This window comes from Erpetoichthys calabaricus, chromosome 4, assembly GCF_900747795.2.
Source record: "Erpetoichthys calabaricus chromosome 4, fErpCal1.3, whole genome shotgun sequence".
Lineage (NCBI taxonomy): Eukaryota > Metazoa > Chordata > Cladistia > Polypteriformes > Polypteridae > Erpetoichthys > Erpetoichthys calabaricus.
In genome coordinates, this window is record NC_041397.2 from 131,224,464 (window position 1) to 131,242,283 (window position 17,820).

Here is a 17,820-nt window from a genome sequence, read left to right on the forward strand (position 1 = left end):
CAATTGGAGTGAAATGGTTGAGATTAGCAAACTTGTTCTTATCTTCACTATTATTTATACAGTATGTCAAAAACACTTTACTCATGATAAATGGCTTTGGTGCACCTATCAGCATCTGTCTGCCTTTTAGTGCCGTAAAGATCTACAAACAAACAAGCAAGCCTAATGTGTTCTGGCTTCATTTTTTAGCGAAGACGACCTCTACCATGCATTTTCTCCTCCCCGATTTGTGATGCATCTACAATGGCACCTTTTCTCCTGCCTAACGTCTTCCATATCTTGAACAAGAGTCTTAGAATGTTGCTGTTGCCCCACCCTAAACAACTCTGGCAAGTGTTTGAGATACCTGTTTTAAAGGCTACAGTGAAAATGTTCACAAGTAAATGCTACTTTCATTCAATATTCTTGGTTATTTTGACACACTGTATATTGCTCTTGGCATTTTACTGATACTAGGTGACTCAAGTAACAATGACCACTGGCAGGGGAGGTTATAACAAGCTTCAGAGTTGTTGTCTTTGAAACAAAATGATGTTCACTATGACAGTTGTGATCTACAGATGTATGAGTTATGCACAGTGCTTAATTCAAGATATGCCATCAACAGCTACTCTGACTCACCCTTTGTTTTTTTTTACTGGTCATTCCTTCCGGTAACATCATATACAGTGTCTGGCTATTTATACAGTCACCCATTTTATGAACTTTTGTTTTCCCGCTTAAGGACTGTGATTGCAAGTAAATATTGTGTGCTACTTTAATGAACAGAACTATTTATCACTCAGCTGTTTTTAACCAGATGACTTTGCTTGCTCAATAAAAATCTCTTCACCTGAAGCATATTGCTGAAGAAGCTCATATCTAACAGTTCTGGTTCAATCTACTACCACTCAGTTCATATACGCTGTTGTTGCTGTGCTTTTCATTACTTCTCATTTCAGCATTTTAGAATGTTTTATTATGTTTCGTAATATTATGCACACCTGTGTTCTGACCCCCACTGGTTTTTTTCGGCCCCAGAAATCTTGATGTGTTTCTACTGCTAACAATCTATCCAACCTGGTGCTTTACTCAGTGCTGCTATGCCCAGTGAGTAACATTTGTGCTTGACTTTCAACTATGTGTTGTAGAAAGAGTCTTACAACTACGCTTACAAACAATTTGCAGCACTGTTTATCATGGTGCCAAGCAGTAGTGACGTGATGCATGTTGACTGAACACGGAAGGACAAATTTCTGTACTAAATTGCCAATACTGGGTGTTCACCTGGATGCAACGTGGAGCAGACATACTGTAAGTTCACTACTGCTTTCAAAGTGCTCTGTTTAATGTTAAGAGATTTGACCTGCCCAGTGCTTTAATTATTTTTTCGCTCTTTCACTTCTAGTTCTGTGGTAACCTTTTCGTTAGAGGCCTAACCAACTATATACAATACTGCTGTAGGAACAAAACCCCACAGAAACTTGGACAGCATTTTCCATAACTTGATATATTATGGCAAGATGGCAGAACCTATTTTGGCAGTGCTGCTCATCGGGTAGGGGGCAACCATAGCCTGGAAGTCCATATGTATTTGCCAATCAAAACTAGCAGCATAAGAACTGTTTGTTGAAAGAACTGTTTCTAAAGAACGAAGACCTCTGACCTTGTTGATGGTGCAGGCAACTCTTAATGATTAAATAAACTACAGATGTGTTAATCAGTTAATTCTCACGCACTAAATAGTAAATGTTATAGCAAAAATGAATCAATCCATTTATCTTTATTTTATACGCTGTATATGTCATACTTTCAAATGCAATTCACATTACCATAAAAAAGACACACTTGCTCATTTTGTGACTCTATCCAATCATTATGTACGAGTCAAAGGCAGAAAAGAATAAAAGGCAAGTAGACTCAAAGAAACTCATCTGGAAAGTAACCTTAGTTAAGATGCAGAAGCTGCGGCAAGGTTTGGATTGGCAGATAAGCAGCTGAGCATTACAGTCCTTACGTCGTCTTGCACACAGACTGATTTTGTTAGATGCTGTAGTTTTTTTTTTCATGGAAATGAAGACACAGTTCTCATTTTCTTACAGAAATTAATTGAACATGCCTTGTTAGCTGTACTGTTTTGTTTTGACACCGTTTACATTAATGTATTTTAAAAGGGATATTACATTAGACAGCAAATAGATTATATTATTGCCAATATCACTAGACAGGACCAATAACCATTTAGTCCAAATTAGAGTGTATATTACCGGCACAATTTTAAATGACGATTGTATTTAAATTTGGTGTGCACCTTTGTCCAAGTCAATTTTTAAGATACGTATTCTTCACAACTGTTTATAAATATTAGGGTGTGAAATTCAATTTTTAAACTGGGGGTAAATACCCCCTGTTATACACGTGCGATTAGGAGGCAGCTAAAGGGCTTGAGTAAGTGTAATACTACATCAGACCAGACTGTCTCTCTGTTCCTTGCAGACCAGTCCCGGGAAATCCTGCCAGGGTCCGGCGCCTCTTATGACGTCATTTCCAGTTCCGGCATAGATGACATCATTTCCTCCACCAGTCCTTAAAACCGCCATCTTACCTCCACATATTCAGTTCTGTTTTGGACTCAGTCTTATAAACTACTCAGTCATTTTTCAACCTTTTGCAGCCAGGATCATAATAAACGAGTGGCTGCCCCAAACCTTTTTGACTGTCTGGAGTCTATTTGTGACACCCCTTAAATCTAACACAAGGGGAGATTTTAGAATGGGGAGAGAGGTGGGGGTTAGGGGGTAGGTGTCAAAAACCCACAGCTTACAAAACACTTTGATATTAAGCTTTCAGCAATTTTGATTTTAATGTCACAATGTATTTACGGATAGAGTAATTATACAGTTTTGAGTAGATAAAGATATTGCCTCAATCAGTTGGGATGATGCCTGTCACCCAAATGAAAGCAAAAATTGCTTGCAATGCCAGGACGACAGCCTTACCACCAGCCTGAAGAAGTTTATCCCGGATACCACAGATCCCTGTAGCCTTCCCTACATCCAACTGGTTCACCACCAGTGCAATCCTCAGTGAGACTGGGTGGTTGAGGTTAATTGAAGAATCAGCCTCAAGAACTGTGGACCCAGAGATGTCCAACGTCCTAGCTGGAGGATCAGCTTTAAGCAGCTACTCAAAGTATCCATTCCAACAGGTCACAACTGCAGTGTCACCCATTACATCACCAGACTTGACTGTGACTCTCAAAGGAACAAATTCGGATATGGGTAATGCTTTCATTCCTCTATAAGCAGGATGTGGGTCACGAGACTATAGGTAATGTGTCTTACTCAGTGATTCCTCTAACAAATGCCTCCTTATTTGCCCTCAGAGCTCTTGCAGCCGTCCTTCTCAGTTCCCGGTACAGACCAGTGTTGCCATCAAGCTGTGCACCACATCTTCTCTCAGTAATATCCAGTACTACTGGATATTAATATCCAGGCTACTTTACAATACCCTGTGAGATGAAGTGCATCCTTCTCAGAACACTGGCAACACCAACACAATCCTCAGTAACCTACAGGATCTTGTCACAGAAGGTCTCTCACTTCACATTAGGATCAACAAGTTCCTCATACAAACGGCAAGCAAACTCATTAGAAACAACCTGATCTTGGAGTATGGCCAAGTCCAGCCTCATTTTCCTAGTAGGTGGTAGCCTATTGGACTTAAGCTGGATCTTCAGAGTAGCAACTATCCTGTGGTCAAAATTCACAAACTGGGCAATTCTGGAGACCCTGAACTTCTGTAGGAGACTCCAATGTCTGCTCACAAGGATGTGATCGATGTCCTTCACCCCACTACCTTTATTGGAGTGCCAAGTCCAATGATGTGGCCCAGGGTGCTGGAACTAGGATCCGTAGCCCCTGCCCTTTTGCAAAATAAAGAAACATGGAGCCACTTTCATCACGGTCACCAGACCCATGGAGACTGACACAATCCTCATAGCCAGCCCTGTCAGTTCCAGAGGTCGCATTGGTTACCCATGACCAAAAGAGTCTCACTTCATGGGCACCCATCAACAACCGAGTCAAGCTGCGAATAAAATGTCTCCCTCACTGAGGCATCACTCACTGCGGTCGGAGCATACACTGAGACAACAGACAAGGTGCACAGAGAGTGCCTTAACCTGAGTCTTATAAAACTCTAATTGAAAGGAGCTGATCCACCGAAGTACAACAACCATCAAATTAACCAGACCAGTAAAAGTTGTACCTACCTACAAAGATCTGGCCAGTCCCAGGCCTGTGTACCTCAGAGTGTCACTACTGAAATACAGAGTTTATGAAGCTCCTCCGACAGCAGAGAAAGGTGGTCGTTGTGCAGAGAAACAAGATGTTCCATGCGCCTACCCGGATGGGCCGCCTCATATTAGGACCAAGAGTTACCATGCAGCAGGTGATGCCTTAGCAACAAACCAGATCCAAACCACAACAGGCCTGACCCCATTGGCTCTCCGGTGGTTTTGACTCTCCAGGGATGAGGCTCCTGAGAGCTTTCCCCATCCCATTCATAATGCAAGCAGCCTTCCTGCTGCAGCAGAGCTACTCCCACATAGAGCAGAAAGCAGTCCTGTCTGCCATTTTGGAGCTGTGTGAAGTTTTTACAGTGGCTGGAGTGCCAATCCTGCCACCAACCCCCAAGTTTTCCCTGCAAGTTGGAAGACCGTTTGCAAGGCTGGGTGCAGTTAAAATCATACCTAGGCATATCACTCATGGTTTCATTTTGAATATATTTCGTATCCACAAGAAAATCAATTCAGGTTTATATCTATTTGTCAAATGCTCAAAGAACAAGCATGCAATTCCACACATTTGTTATCTTTACAAAGCTCACTCAGCAGCTCCCTGAAAACATCTGCTTGCAAGCCTTTTAAGGATTCTGAATGTTTGCCACTTCTCAAACGCAGGGAAAACTTGCATGTTGAGCGTTCAATTTGTTCTAGTGAAGGATGAAAGCAGTCATTTTACTTTGATAAAGTAGAATATATCTGAATGTAACAGATTGTATGAGATTGTATGATGTTACATTAATGATGCAAGCTATTCAGTTCATGCTTTTAAAAAATAAAGTCTACACCACTAAAGGGTTTTTTGATTGAGCTGACTGCTACAATGAAATAAGTCTTAATAAAACCAAGCTGGCAAATTACACTACAAAGATACTGTTGTTTTACTGTGGTCCGCTGGCCGTTAACACCCAACATATGCATTCTAGTCATATACAGTATTTATTCCACATCATAACAAGAAATTTTAATGCACAACAGTTAAAACAACACCAATGGCACAGAGTTGAATTAACATAGTGGCTTATTTGGGCTAAGAGAGTTGGGGAACAAATGGCTATAACAAAAAACAAAAAAAAAATTAGCGTCTTTTAAGTTTTATAATGCATTTCTAAATTAGGCTTGCTACAAAAATATAGGCCTTGATCCTAAGCTTAATAAATTGACTTAGAGAGTAACAATTTTTACTCACCGGAATAATTCTATAGTCCTGCACACTGATTGTGAACTGTAAGCACACTGAACCCCTGATCCCTGGTTTTTATTTCATGATTTCTTCCTGTCTGCCTTTCCTATACTATTTCTATGAAAGCACTTTATGAACCTTCTTATGATCCCCACTGTTAAAAAAAAAAAGAGAACAGCAACTTTTGGCCATTCCCCATAACTCAAATAATGTATGAGACATTCCATCCCTGGAACATAAAAGATATGGGAAGCTCTGTTTGTTTCTAAATAATAAGACCAGACAGAGCTCTGTACATACTGTCTCTGGTCTACAATAATCAATGTGTATATCCTCTCTGTGATCAACTCTTGAGGTTTACCCAGAGCCACTTCCAGGTAGGACCTAGCTAAGTTACCACCCGGGGCACCATGCCTAGAGGGGAAGCCAGAAAGCACACAAACAGGCGTAGAAGGGTTAGGTCCCTAAAACAGGTATACCACTTAGGATCACAAAAAATCTAGAAATCACTCACACTAGAGCAAAATAGTCATAATCAACAACAATCAAGATCCATAATATTTTATTCCAGCAGTTATAGAAGTTTCTTTAAAAGGATATGACAATGGATGAACTTTAAATATATACTCTGGCACTCATATTTAATTGTGTGGTAATTCATTCAAATATCATAACCATATATATTTTAAAAAGAATCACTTTAGTACTCTCTACAGAATCCTTTTACTTACACCAGAATTAAATGATTTAAACCACTGAGGAAAAAACATTCAGATGCAGCTTTTCACCTGAAGATGAAAATACGTAATTGACAGAACAATTAACACTAATGGGGTCTGTCCTGAAAATCAGCAACTATGACAAATTTGTTGAAAGTAAGAACGTCTGCAAATTCATTGCCAAACTTGTTTAAAACAGAAGCTGCCCAGTGATTGTTTTGGATCTTATTTCTGCTTGAGCTTTAATGTTAACTGCACAATGGATAAGGGCGTGACATCTTGGCACTGCACCATGAACACAATGCATTGGCACATACTCTGCAGCATCTCAAATGACTAAAATGAATGACCCAGAAACATCCTGTGGGTGAGATGGGATGGGCCCTAAGGTATTAATACAGGCGTGGAACTGTTTAACCTGTCTTTGTCTGTGTGAAGACAGTGAGTTGTGCTTGTCAAGATATCAGTCACTGTAGTTCTAAGAGCAGTTCAACTCAGCAAATGCTTCCTTATTAAAATATTTTGCCTATGTTGACTTGTACTGTAGAACCAAAGTGTGTCTGACTCCACAAATCCCGAGGAAGTTTTGGAATCTCTGAATAGGGACCTTATTTTGACGAATAGGAAGGAAATACCATTGCATTGCTCTTTAGGCATGAAGAGCTGACAGAAGAGCAAATTTCAGTCTCTGTTAACAGCAAAAACAAAATAGTCTTGATTTAAACTCAGCCCACTCACTCGATTAATGTTGTACACACTTGTGAAACAACCGGTGGACAAGCAAAGGTGTCATTCTTTTGTCAAATACCATTCACAGTTTTGGTTACTACATTTGCCATCTTCCTCTTCTTTATGTGTGTATGCGATACATAATTACATTTTAATAATTAAATTAAAATGTAAATTATATTTTGATTAATTAAATGATTATTGATACTAAATTAACTTACTGAACCCCCTTAATAAAAATGTATGGTGACAAGGATGTATAGCCCAATTTAGATACAATTGGCACCAGGTAATTAAAGGAATACTCTCAAAAATTATATCTATATTTTTTTTATGTTATTTACCCCACACTCTTAAAAATTGTTTCTTTAATGGCACTTTATGGTCCTTTGCTGGGCTGTATGGTTCCATAGATCCACTGCTTGACAAATAACCATTTCATGCTGGGAATAGATTACTGTATATAAAATTACTTCTTCAGGCTTTGAAATTTGTTCTTAATATGTGGACAAAACAGAAATCTTTAACATATAGTAGGTGACCTAGTGGGGTACAACAGAGCAAGAAAACCTGAAGCCCAAAAAATTCATAAGTAATTTTACAAATTTAGTATCATCTATTAATGATTATTTATGGACCTTGTAATGGATCTAAAGGTTCTTTCTAGAACCTTTATGTGGATGGATGGTTTTTTTGAAAACCAAAAATGGCTCCTCTATGGCATTGCTCTGAAGAACCACTTTGGCATACTTATTTTTAACAGTGCATGTACTTTCTACTGGTGGTTGAGAAAAATGTTAATGTCATGTTTTCATGCAGAATGGAGAGAAAAAAAAGGTTATGATATAATAGAAGCCAAAAGTGACGGATGCTGTACAACAGTAAACATTGTGAAAAACGTTTACGAAAAAAGTAAAGAAAATGTCACATTAACTTGTACTGCATAATCCACATGTTAGTTATACAGATGTATGCTCAAAAAATGCAAAATGCATACTTTCCTTTCTAAAATATTGTTAAATATTGTCAGATGTGTGTATTCAGGAAACAGTGGAAGGGCTCAGGTGATGGTAATTGTCCTTTGAACCACAGTTTGGTGCTGTTGCTTAATGCCTTCTCTTCTCATCCCTCTGCAGAACAGAAGAGTGACCCTCACACCTTCTCTGATGTCACTTCCATCATTCACCCTCCTGTCTGGATTCCATATAACCGACTACCACTCCACCTAGACTCAGTCATACCGTTGACTCAAATCTGAAAAGACCTAATTGCCATTACTTATTTCTGTGACAAAATCTATAATTTAAGGGGAATCGCGTATGTGCTCAAACTGTTTTTAGGATCTGTTTTGTCTCACTCTCATAAACAGGAAACTGAAGCATCGTGACACTCACTTTTTGAATAAAGACAGAATTCTTGAGTAATGAATGAGGGGAAGAGGCAAGTCTTTTGGATTGAGAGTATTTCTTTAATCAACCCTACATGGGCTATCACTCCATTGCGGGACACATTCACACATAAAAATGTTCACTTATAGCAGGACAACTTTGATTTGAAGATCGACCTAATCTACGGTGCAGCAGATGGTGGTGACTGCCCCACAGTTTTGTGCCCTAGATGTAGATGTTGATCTTGGCATGGCACGTGTGGAGTTTGCATGTTATACTCATATCTATGTGAGTTGATTTCTAGGAACTCCTACTTCCCTGCACAACCTAAGAATAAGTCTTTCAGGCTAATGTGTAATTTTAAATTAGCCCTGAATGTGGGTGTGTGAAATAATGTGCCCTGTGGTGGACTGAGATGGTTCTAATGTTCTTTCCAATGCTTCCAGGGTAGACACTGGCTCCACTCTACAGTAAAAGGTTGAAAGATATAGTTAAATGACTAAAAGTAAAAAAAAAAAAAAAAAAAAAAAAAAACTCTCTTTATAGAGTACTATCTAATCATTCATCCAGCATTCCTCACCACTTGTTGAAAAGGCAATTGCAGCACATTTCATTTGGTTAAAGCCTGACATTGGTGTTTAATACTGGGACCTTGTACAAACAGTGTTAAAAAAAATCCTGTGTGGAGTTCAAAACAACTAAATTGACTTATTTGTCATCTAAAGTCTATGAAAAATATAGTTTTCATCTGGAAAAAGCAGTAAGGACAGAAAATTACATCTCAAAATAAGGTTCTATTAAAGGTCAGAGTAAATTGCTATTTAATGTAGATTACAATCATATTCTGTGCTTCTAAAAAGAATACTGCTGTTAATTGTTCTGGAAAGCTTCCTAAACATAACAGAAAGGCAGATTCAAACTATGAATATATATTTAGTTTATTATTTTGGCATATAAGCCCTTATGTTTGTAAGACTGACTTACTTTTCACCGTGATATGTAAGAGTCCTTGTAGAACTTTAATGAGATTTCTTAACTCAACATACTATTCATTGTATAAAGCACTATACTATGTTATTCAAAGGAATTACATACAGTAAATAATGATTTACTAAAAACTATATTATGGTCATAAAAGGAGACAGTAAACATTCTGGTTAAACACTTAAATGATGAAAACCTCAACATTACCAGGCATCACAGGGTCATTTGAATAGTAATGCCCCATAAAAAATGGCTTGTGTAATGTTTGGCTTGACATCTACTGTAAAGAATCTAAACTGCTTGTGTAAGGCACGCTGAGTTTAGAACAATTATCAAGTGGACATTGTATGTTTTTATTGAGATGGTCTGGTAATCTGGGATGGTAATCACTCCAACAAACTTTACATAAAATAATGACAAGCTATATTAATGGATTACGTCTTCTTTAGAATGATGACTAAAAATGTAGTACTGTACCTGTATATTGCAAGGTGTGTCATAAAAATGTAAGTCTTTGAGTCTTTTGTTACACATATGACAGGATGGAATGAGTCAATTGGAATTAAATGTTATTGTTGTTTAAATTTTAAGTATGTGCCCCAGATCCTGGTGAACAAGGAAAACTGTCAATTTACTAAAAAATGGACACAGCTTGAAAATGTGATTGGTCCACACTGAACAGATCTACCTTAAAAAAAGGATGTGTCTGTGTGTGCTTCTGTGTGTCCATGAGTTGCTATATTTCAGTCATTCCAACAGAAACATTTTATTACTACAAATGTTTCTGATTCACCATCTGCTGGAAAGACAAATTCAATGCATATTATTAAAACATGCATTACAAAATGCATTCTAACAGATGGTGCACCACAAATGTTAATGCCAAGGTCTACAATGGTTACTTAGATTTCAACCCATCTTAGACGAGTAGCACAGCTACTCCACTATTTGTTCAGATACACCACAGCTTTCCCATGTAAACAATAACTTTTAGGAGACAGGGGCTACCCTGGATTATATTTTAGCATCTCCCATTTTCTCTTTTTATTATTTGATATTGTGAATTAGTTAGTTAAGTTTTGTAATTAGCACATTTTTAGAATATTTTTTTTCCATTATGAAGTCTTACACAACCAGAGCTTGCCTTGACAGCATCCAATACAAGGTGATAAGCAACACCATGTGAAATGTCAGCACAACACAGACATACTTGTACTTGTACTGGGTAAATTCATCTAACCCTCACATGTTTGAGACAAAGGAATAAACAGGAGAAGCATTTACAAAAACACAGGACAATTTACTTTAGACACAATTTAAACCAAGTCTGCTGTGCAAAAGCTGAGCAGAAAAACTTCTGAAATACTGTACTTCTGAAAACAGTACCATTGTGCCGTCTTCTCTTTTGTAGTAATTTTGAAAAATGGTTGAATAGCAAACTGAAGCCTGTAGTCTGAATATTTTATTCAATGTAATATGCTGGACTGCATTTTATAATTAATTAATCTGAACTTTATTGGTTTCACACATTGTCATCAGCATTAAAAGTGTAAAGCTTAAGTATTAAGCATTTTATTATTTTCCTTACATTCTACTGAGATTGGCAATAAATTCAAAATTATACAACATGCAGAAACTGTTATGGAAATGGTAGCAACTGCATATTTACTTAGAAGGGTAATGTACAGAGACACCAACTGACTGCAAGAGAGACGTGCCCTAGGCAGAGGAAGCCAATAGTTCATCATTACAATAGACAGCAGATTATCCATCATTTGCAAAAAATGGCAGGCACTCTGGTAATATATAAAGTGAGGACTGAGAAGACAGACCAGACATGTTGGCCAAAAGAACTATGACCTTGGGGTAGCTGGAACCTAGTCACCCATTCAAGAGCAAATGGCAACAGACCAAAACTCAGTACTCACCCATCTGGAAGGCACTCTTTTATGGGAAGGGAACATGAAAGGCTACCTCGGACACAGTAGCTGAGAAGGGAGGTGTTTGCTTATAATTTTAAGGTGGGTAAGTATGAAGCCATGCCACCTGGTGGTCAGGGCTCCTGTGTATTCAGATCCAGGGAGGCAGCAAGTGTTATTTCCCTTGCTTTAGTCTGATCTGTGTTTTTCTGATTTTTATTTCTCCTTGCATTTTTTTATTAAGAAGTGTGCACTTTTGGCAGTCATTGTGTTGTTTTGGATGTAAAGGGCTATCACAGGGGGCTCCTCCTGTTCCAAAATAATCAGCAGGTGTAGTTAAAATCAGTTGTTCTGTTGATTTTATCATGTAGTCAGGAGTGTACGAATAAGTAGTTTATTAATTGTCTTGCTGTTATTTGTTATCATATCGCACTGAAGAGTACACTGGTTGTTAATGTTGATATTTTCATTTTATTCTAATACTAGCCGACACCCGACATAGCATACAGTGGTGTAAGAATAGGAATGGAAAACAGTGAGAAAGGAATTCAGAAATCAAGAAGAAATAAATACTTCTTGAAAGACGGAGTTATGAATAGGTGTTTTGGTGGAGACGACAGATAATGAGTCGAAAGATGTAACCCTAGAAAAAGCCACGTACAACTGACCGTGGCTGAAGACTGGTTGTTGTAGATTAACGCAAATCTTTGCAAACGTTTGTCCTTGGGACTTGTTGATAGTCATGGAGAAGGCGAGTCTGAGTGGGAATTGTGTGCGTTTAAATTTAAAAGGGAGATTGGTGTCAGAAGGAAGGAGAGAGATTCTGGGAATGAAGATTGTTTCAGAATTGTGGATAGTGATCAGTTTGCACTCAATAATATTTGTATGTATTCGGGTAAGGATGAGTCTTGCTCCGTTGCAAAGACCTTTTGATGGCATAATATTCCGGAGGAGCATAACTACAGCTCCCAGCTTCAGATGAAGGATATGGGGAGGCATGCCAGTTGGTGTGAGGGTGCGTAAAAATTCCTGTGGGTACATTAGTTGATCATTAGGATCGTCACTGACTACTGTATCTACACTCTTGAAGGTCACTTTTTCACCCTGTATAAGATCAAGAAGTTTGTTGTTAATATGTAGAGAATCGTCATTTGTGACGTTCAGTATTGGTCTTGTAGCAAGTTCTTGGGGAGTCACAGTCGAGAAATCAATATTACCATAAAGTTGAGCAACTGGGTCTTGTTGTTGTGGTAAATATTGAGAAGTTAGTTCTGCCATGTATTTAGTTTTACCTTCCTGAACTTGAAGAAGCCATTGAACAAACTGAGTTTCACTTTCGAGAGCTCTCATATTTGTTTGTGAGTTTTAGGACTTTCATTTAGTTAAAAAAAAAATTAGGGATACTGTCGTTCATTTTATAACAAAGGCTTAGGAAACAACCGTTGCAGTATAACGGAAATAGGAAGGAGCGAAATGAATAGCAAGGAGTGAAACCAATGCCAATGGTCGACAGAGTACCTTCCTGTAGCAGGCTATGGAAAAGACTCCCAGGCGCACACATGGCTGAAGTGAAAGGTCATGCGGTCAGGCTAGATGTAGGGCGGTGACGTGACACCAATGGGGTCATGAGAGAGGAGCGGGGAACGTGGTAGTCCGAAGGAGGAATAGGAATCGAGAAAAGCGGCATGGGGGTGTATGGGAGGCCTCAGGCAGCGTGGAGAAGGGTTTGGAAGAGCAGGAATAGGAATCGAGAAATGCCATGTCGGTTGCGTGTGGGCAGAACCGGTTTTGAAGAGGAGCCGCAGGCAGCTTGGGGAAGGGTTTGGTAGAGGACGAATAGCAATCGAGAAATGCTGTGTCGGCTGCGTGTGGACGAGACCGCTTTTGAAGAGGAAGTAGGACGAACCAGAAGAGAAATATACTGTATATAAGAGACGATTTAAAATTTTGATTTCTGCTTCTGCTGATTTTTCATTGCTTCTTGATGGAAGCTTCTATTTTATGATGTAGCCCAACATTGTAATACCAGCAAGTGTATCACATGCTGGCAGCTCACCTCTGCTATAAAGGAAGGCTAAATGCAAAACAAGAGTAGACAAATTAAATAGACAGTTACTATGCACTGAAGGAAATAATGCTCTTCTCCTTTTGTTTTGTGTCACTGTTGCTGCCAAAAGCCAGGCAACTCAGCAGATATTCTTTTGTTTCTATTGGTTTTATGTGCTAGCTGGTCATGACTAAACTGAGTTCTCAACCATGAGACAATAACTTTTAAAATAAAATGAATTACTGTAGGGCTAATATTTCCATGAACTACTTGAGGCCTGCATCCACTCCTAAAGTACTGTCTCGTTGGTGCAGTTATATAGTTCTGTCATCTCACCAATTATCCACAGCTTTTATTACACAGGAAAAGATTGCAACAGCCCTACTTACTTGTTATTTTTATGTAACATTGTGCTTATTATGCTGGAGTTTCTCAGGAGTTTACAGGAACTGGGAACACAGAGGAACTAGTGGGCACAGGTGTAAGTGGGTACACAGGTAAGCTGATTTGTGTTTTCTATTTAATACAATGGAAGTTGTGCATTTTATTATATTCTTGTCTATCATGGTGCCAAACAGTGTCAACATGTTCATGTGGGTCATATATGCAAGTAAGATGTTCACCATATCCTGTACATGTACAGAAAGATTACAACTACAACTACTACCATAGGCTATTTGCTGCTCACAGATAATTAATACATCTGGCCCTTGGGACTTAAGCCTGTCTTACCAGATGCACATGACAAAATGTCAGCCAAGTTTGGAAAGTTCAAGAGAAGGTCAAAGTGCTAGGCAGCTCAAAGTCAGAGTTTAGTATTTTATTGGAATATGGGTGCATTGAGACAACCTGGGCCCTAATGCAATTTCAATGAGGATTAAAAGTTAAATGCAAGGCTGTAACAAGATTTCATGGTGAAACACAGCCAAGTAAAACAGCAAGAGACAAGATAGAGGGTGACAGCAGGTGTGTGAACTCAGAATATAACTTTAACACCCATGCAGTTTGGCTCTACAAGAGCTAAAAGGTATTTAAGATGTGCCTTAAAAGCATTAAAATAAGTGGAAAACAAATTGAAACAGACAGAAATGGCTTTCTAATCTAAACAGTTCTCTTCAGGGGGGTGAATCAAAAGCAGTAGGATTTCACTATCTTAAACATCTTATACAAAATTAACGTTGTGGCACAGAGAAACAAGAAAACTAATCAATATCTCTGTTAATGCTCTAAAGTACTAATTGCTTCACAGCATTTCCCCTCAGAGAATTGTGGCTTAATGAACTGCCAAAGCAGTGCAAACTAATACAGAAAGACGTCTTACCTAATCCTTTTCTCCTCATGTTTTCTTATCTTGTCATTTTTCTGCAGAACATCCAAAATCAACTGCTTCTCTGGTTCATTAAGAAATGATAGATTTAAAATTTCCGATTTATCCATTTTACCTTGATGACTAAAGACAGGGATGCTGCAGTTCCTAAGAGTCCACCAAGGGACTGGCTGATGGACGTTGTAAGCAAGAGCAAAGATTCACAGAAGCACTTGTCTAGGCAAAGTTCTTATATATAGCAGGACAGCCTCAGATTTCTTCAGGCTGCACAATTAGTTTGATATTAAAAATATGAACTTTTCATTCTCCTGTTATTTTGGTTTCAACACCAGCAGAAGGTGAAAATTCAAATAGTCAGTAAATCAGAAAATTTCCTTTCAATGAGGTTTGATGTTAAGTGTCCCATATCCACTGTAGTTCAAGGACTTGTCCATCAGTAATGACATGCTATGTCTTGAGTTGTACCTGCAGAGACAAAAAAGATTAGAATATCACTTTAAAAACATGCCCATCCATCCATCCATTTCCTGAACCTCCTTGATCAACTTTGAGGTTGTATGGAGTAGAAGCTGATCCTGACATCATTGGCTGTGATATGGGAACTAATCCTGGCCAGGGTACCAGTCCATATACAGCACAGCAAAAACAAAAGACAAAAACATAATTTGTTGCTCTGGTGAACAAGTCACAATTATTTCTTGCAACCTCTGATTTTGTGTAAATATCAGGTAAAGGGATGAGTATGTTAATTAGTCACTTAAGAGAAGTTGCCCTAGCATGTTATAAATTAAAATGTTAGATAAAAGAATTGTGTAGAACACTGAAAACATGTTTATTAATTTTTAAATCCCAGAGAATGTTTTCCATTACCCTGTACGCACATATGGAGCAGTGGCTAGTTCTGTGGCTTCTCAAATTCATTTTTCTGGGTTTGAATTCCAGCCCAGTTGTTGTCTCTGTGGAGTTTTCCTGTTCTTGTTTTTTTCTGGTATTTTTCCCAAATCACAAAAATATGCAATTTATTTTAACTGTTGACTCTAAATTGGCCCTGCATGGCTATCTGTATCAGTAGGCTCTGCAAAGAACACACATTTCATTCAGGACTGGCTCCAAGTTTGGACCTGATGCTGCTAGGATAGGGTGTTAATCTCTGTACCTATGAAATTAGTTTGGATGAGACTTCATCATGCATTTTTATATACATATACATATGTGTAATTTGTACCTAACATGTTTATTTGCCACATGAGGAAGAACAGATAGCCTGCTGCTCACTGCCCTCTCCAATGCAACTCCAATATTATATATTTTTTATACAGTGGGGTATGTTCAGAAAGCAGAAGAAAATCTGAAAAAGGTTTTTTATACATTGTTACTTATATACAGTATGCATGTTTGGAAACACAAAATTCACATCATAATTGCTCCATAGGGGCTGGTCACTATAGGCATAAGGCTACTTTTTAAAAATGTGTGGTGTTCTCATTGGTTTGCCCATTTACTTTGCACACACCTGTTGCCCAATTCTTTAATTCCCAGTGCCATAACAGCTTCTGGATTCTGTTTTTCCAAACAGCGAGCCAGCTTCACAACATTGATTTAATGATCTCTTTATAGAGAATGAGATTTCCTGCACAGTCCAACAAACTAAACCGAACAAACTAAACAGCCATGCTCTCTCTGTCCTTTTACTGTATACCTTTCAATGTACTCTTACAAAAATGGGGGAAAATTCAAACGCAAAAAAATGCTTCAAATCTATGCAAACAGTACTTTGGCCAAAACATAACAACATTAACGACCGCCACATTGGATAACAACTACTGTAGCTTTTTTCAGCTCTTTAAAAAGACTTTAAATTGTCTTCAAAAAGAAGACTGATGAAGATTTAAGTGAGAATTTGACTTTGTCTATAAAATTAAGCGAGAACCTAAATTACTGCATATTTTGATTTAGGTTTTTAGGTTATTACAACATCACCTTTAGAATGTATGTTTATTGACCTATTAGTATATTCACATTGTTTTAAATTTTTGTTTTAAACTGCTATTACAACATATAAACGTAAAGATTAGTGAAAATCATTCACTTTGTACATTTTCATTAAACCAACCAAGCCTGAGGAAATTGTAAAATCTTTGAAAAGATTATTTTCCTTCAATACAATCTTTAAAATCAGAATATTTTTTATTTTTTATCATTTCCAAAAACCACTCACCAAAAAAGATCCTACTTTAAATTGAAATTATGATTGAAAAGGAAAGTTGATAGCAATTAAAACAACATAAAAAACAAACATTCATTATTGTAAAGAGACAATGAATATGTATATTTAATCAAAAATCTGACTGTTCATTGATCATGTGTTGTGATGTGAGATTTTACATATAATTTGATGAATATTTTGTATGTCTTAATTTGTAATTTAGGCATAGCAATGTAATTTAGTGTTTAGTGCAGAGCAATATATATTACTCTTTCACTGACAAAACATCATGAAATATCAAATTCAACTTAATAACACACAATATGCACATGAATTGTCTTGTGCTTGAAAGAACAAGCTTTTAAACTCAGTGCGAGTCAAAAAGGAAAATACAGTAACAATCATAACACTAAATATCATAAAAATCTGAGACTGAATTGCATAACAAAGATACAGAATAGAATATAACACAATATAAGACCATTTATTTTTTGTACAGCAATTCTCAGTTTAAAGTACAGATTATATTAATTATTAAATACATAACTGATACACATATAAAGGCAGGCTTAAAACACACAAAGAACAAGGTAGAACTGGATAAATATAAATGTAAACCAACAATACATGTTCATTAATTAATTGATGAACTATGGCTAATTGACCATGGTGGAGTTTAAAATTGTAAAAGAAAAAATCAAAAATAAAATCACAGTCTTGAAGACCACAGCCAACTGGCAGCCCATCCGCTCCTGAATTTTCTATAGTGGAGTTTGTGCTGGCTATCCAGTCTGACGAGAGATACTGCTAGCAAAGTAGTGATATGTACAATAAAAACAGCACTTTGGAAATAAATACAGCACACATTTCTTGTATACTGTTAATCACAACATAACTACTCATTTTACACTCCAAAACTCAACAATAATGTTTGTGCCAACTACATACATATAATTAATTTGCACACATTTTTGAGTATATAATAGTCATTTGA

The 17,820-nt window shown here is 37.6% G+C and overlaps 1 protein-coding gene across 3 annotated transcripts in view; it reads right to left on the reverse strand.

The window, feature by feature from the left end:
• Positions 1-17,820, reverse strand: part of sytl5 (synaptotagmin-like 5) — a 464,560-nt gene that overhangs the window by 134,764 nt on the left and 311,976 nt on the right. For all 3 annotated transcript variants that reach the window (XM_051927103.1, XM_051927102.1, XM_051927104.1), the window contains one exon: positions 14,615-15,085. In XM_051927103.1, coding sequence (XP_051783063.1) covers positions 14,615-14,730 — 116 coding nt within the window. In that variant the 5' untranslated portion in view covers positions 14,731-15,085. The remainder of the gene's footprint in view (positions 1-14,614; positions 15,086-17,820) is intronic.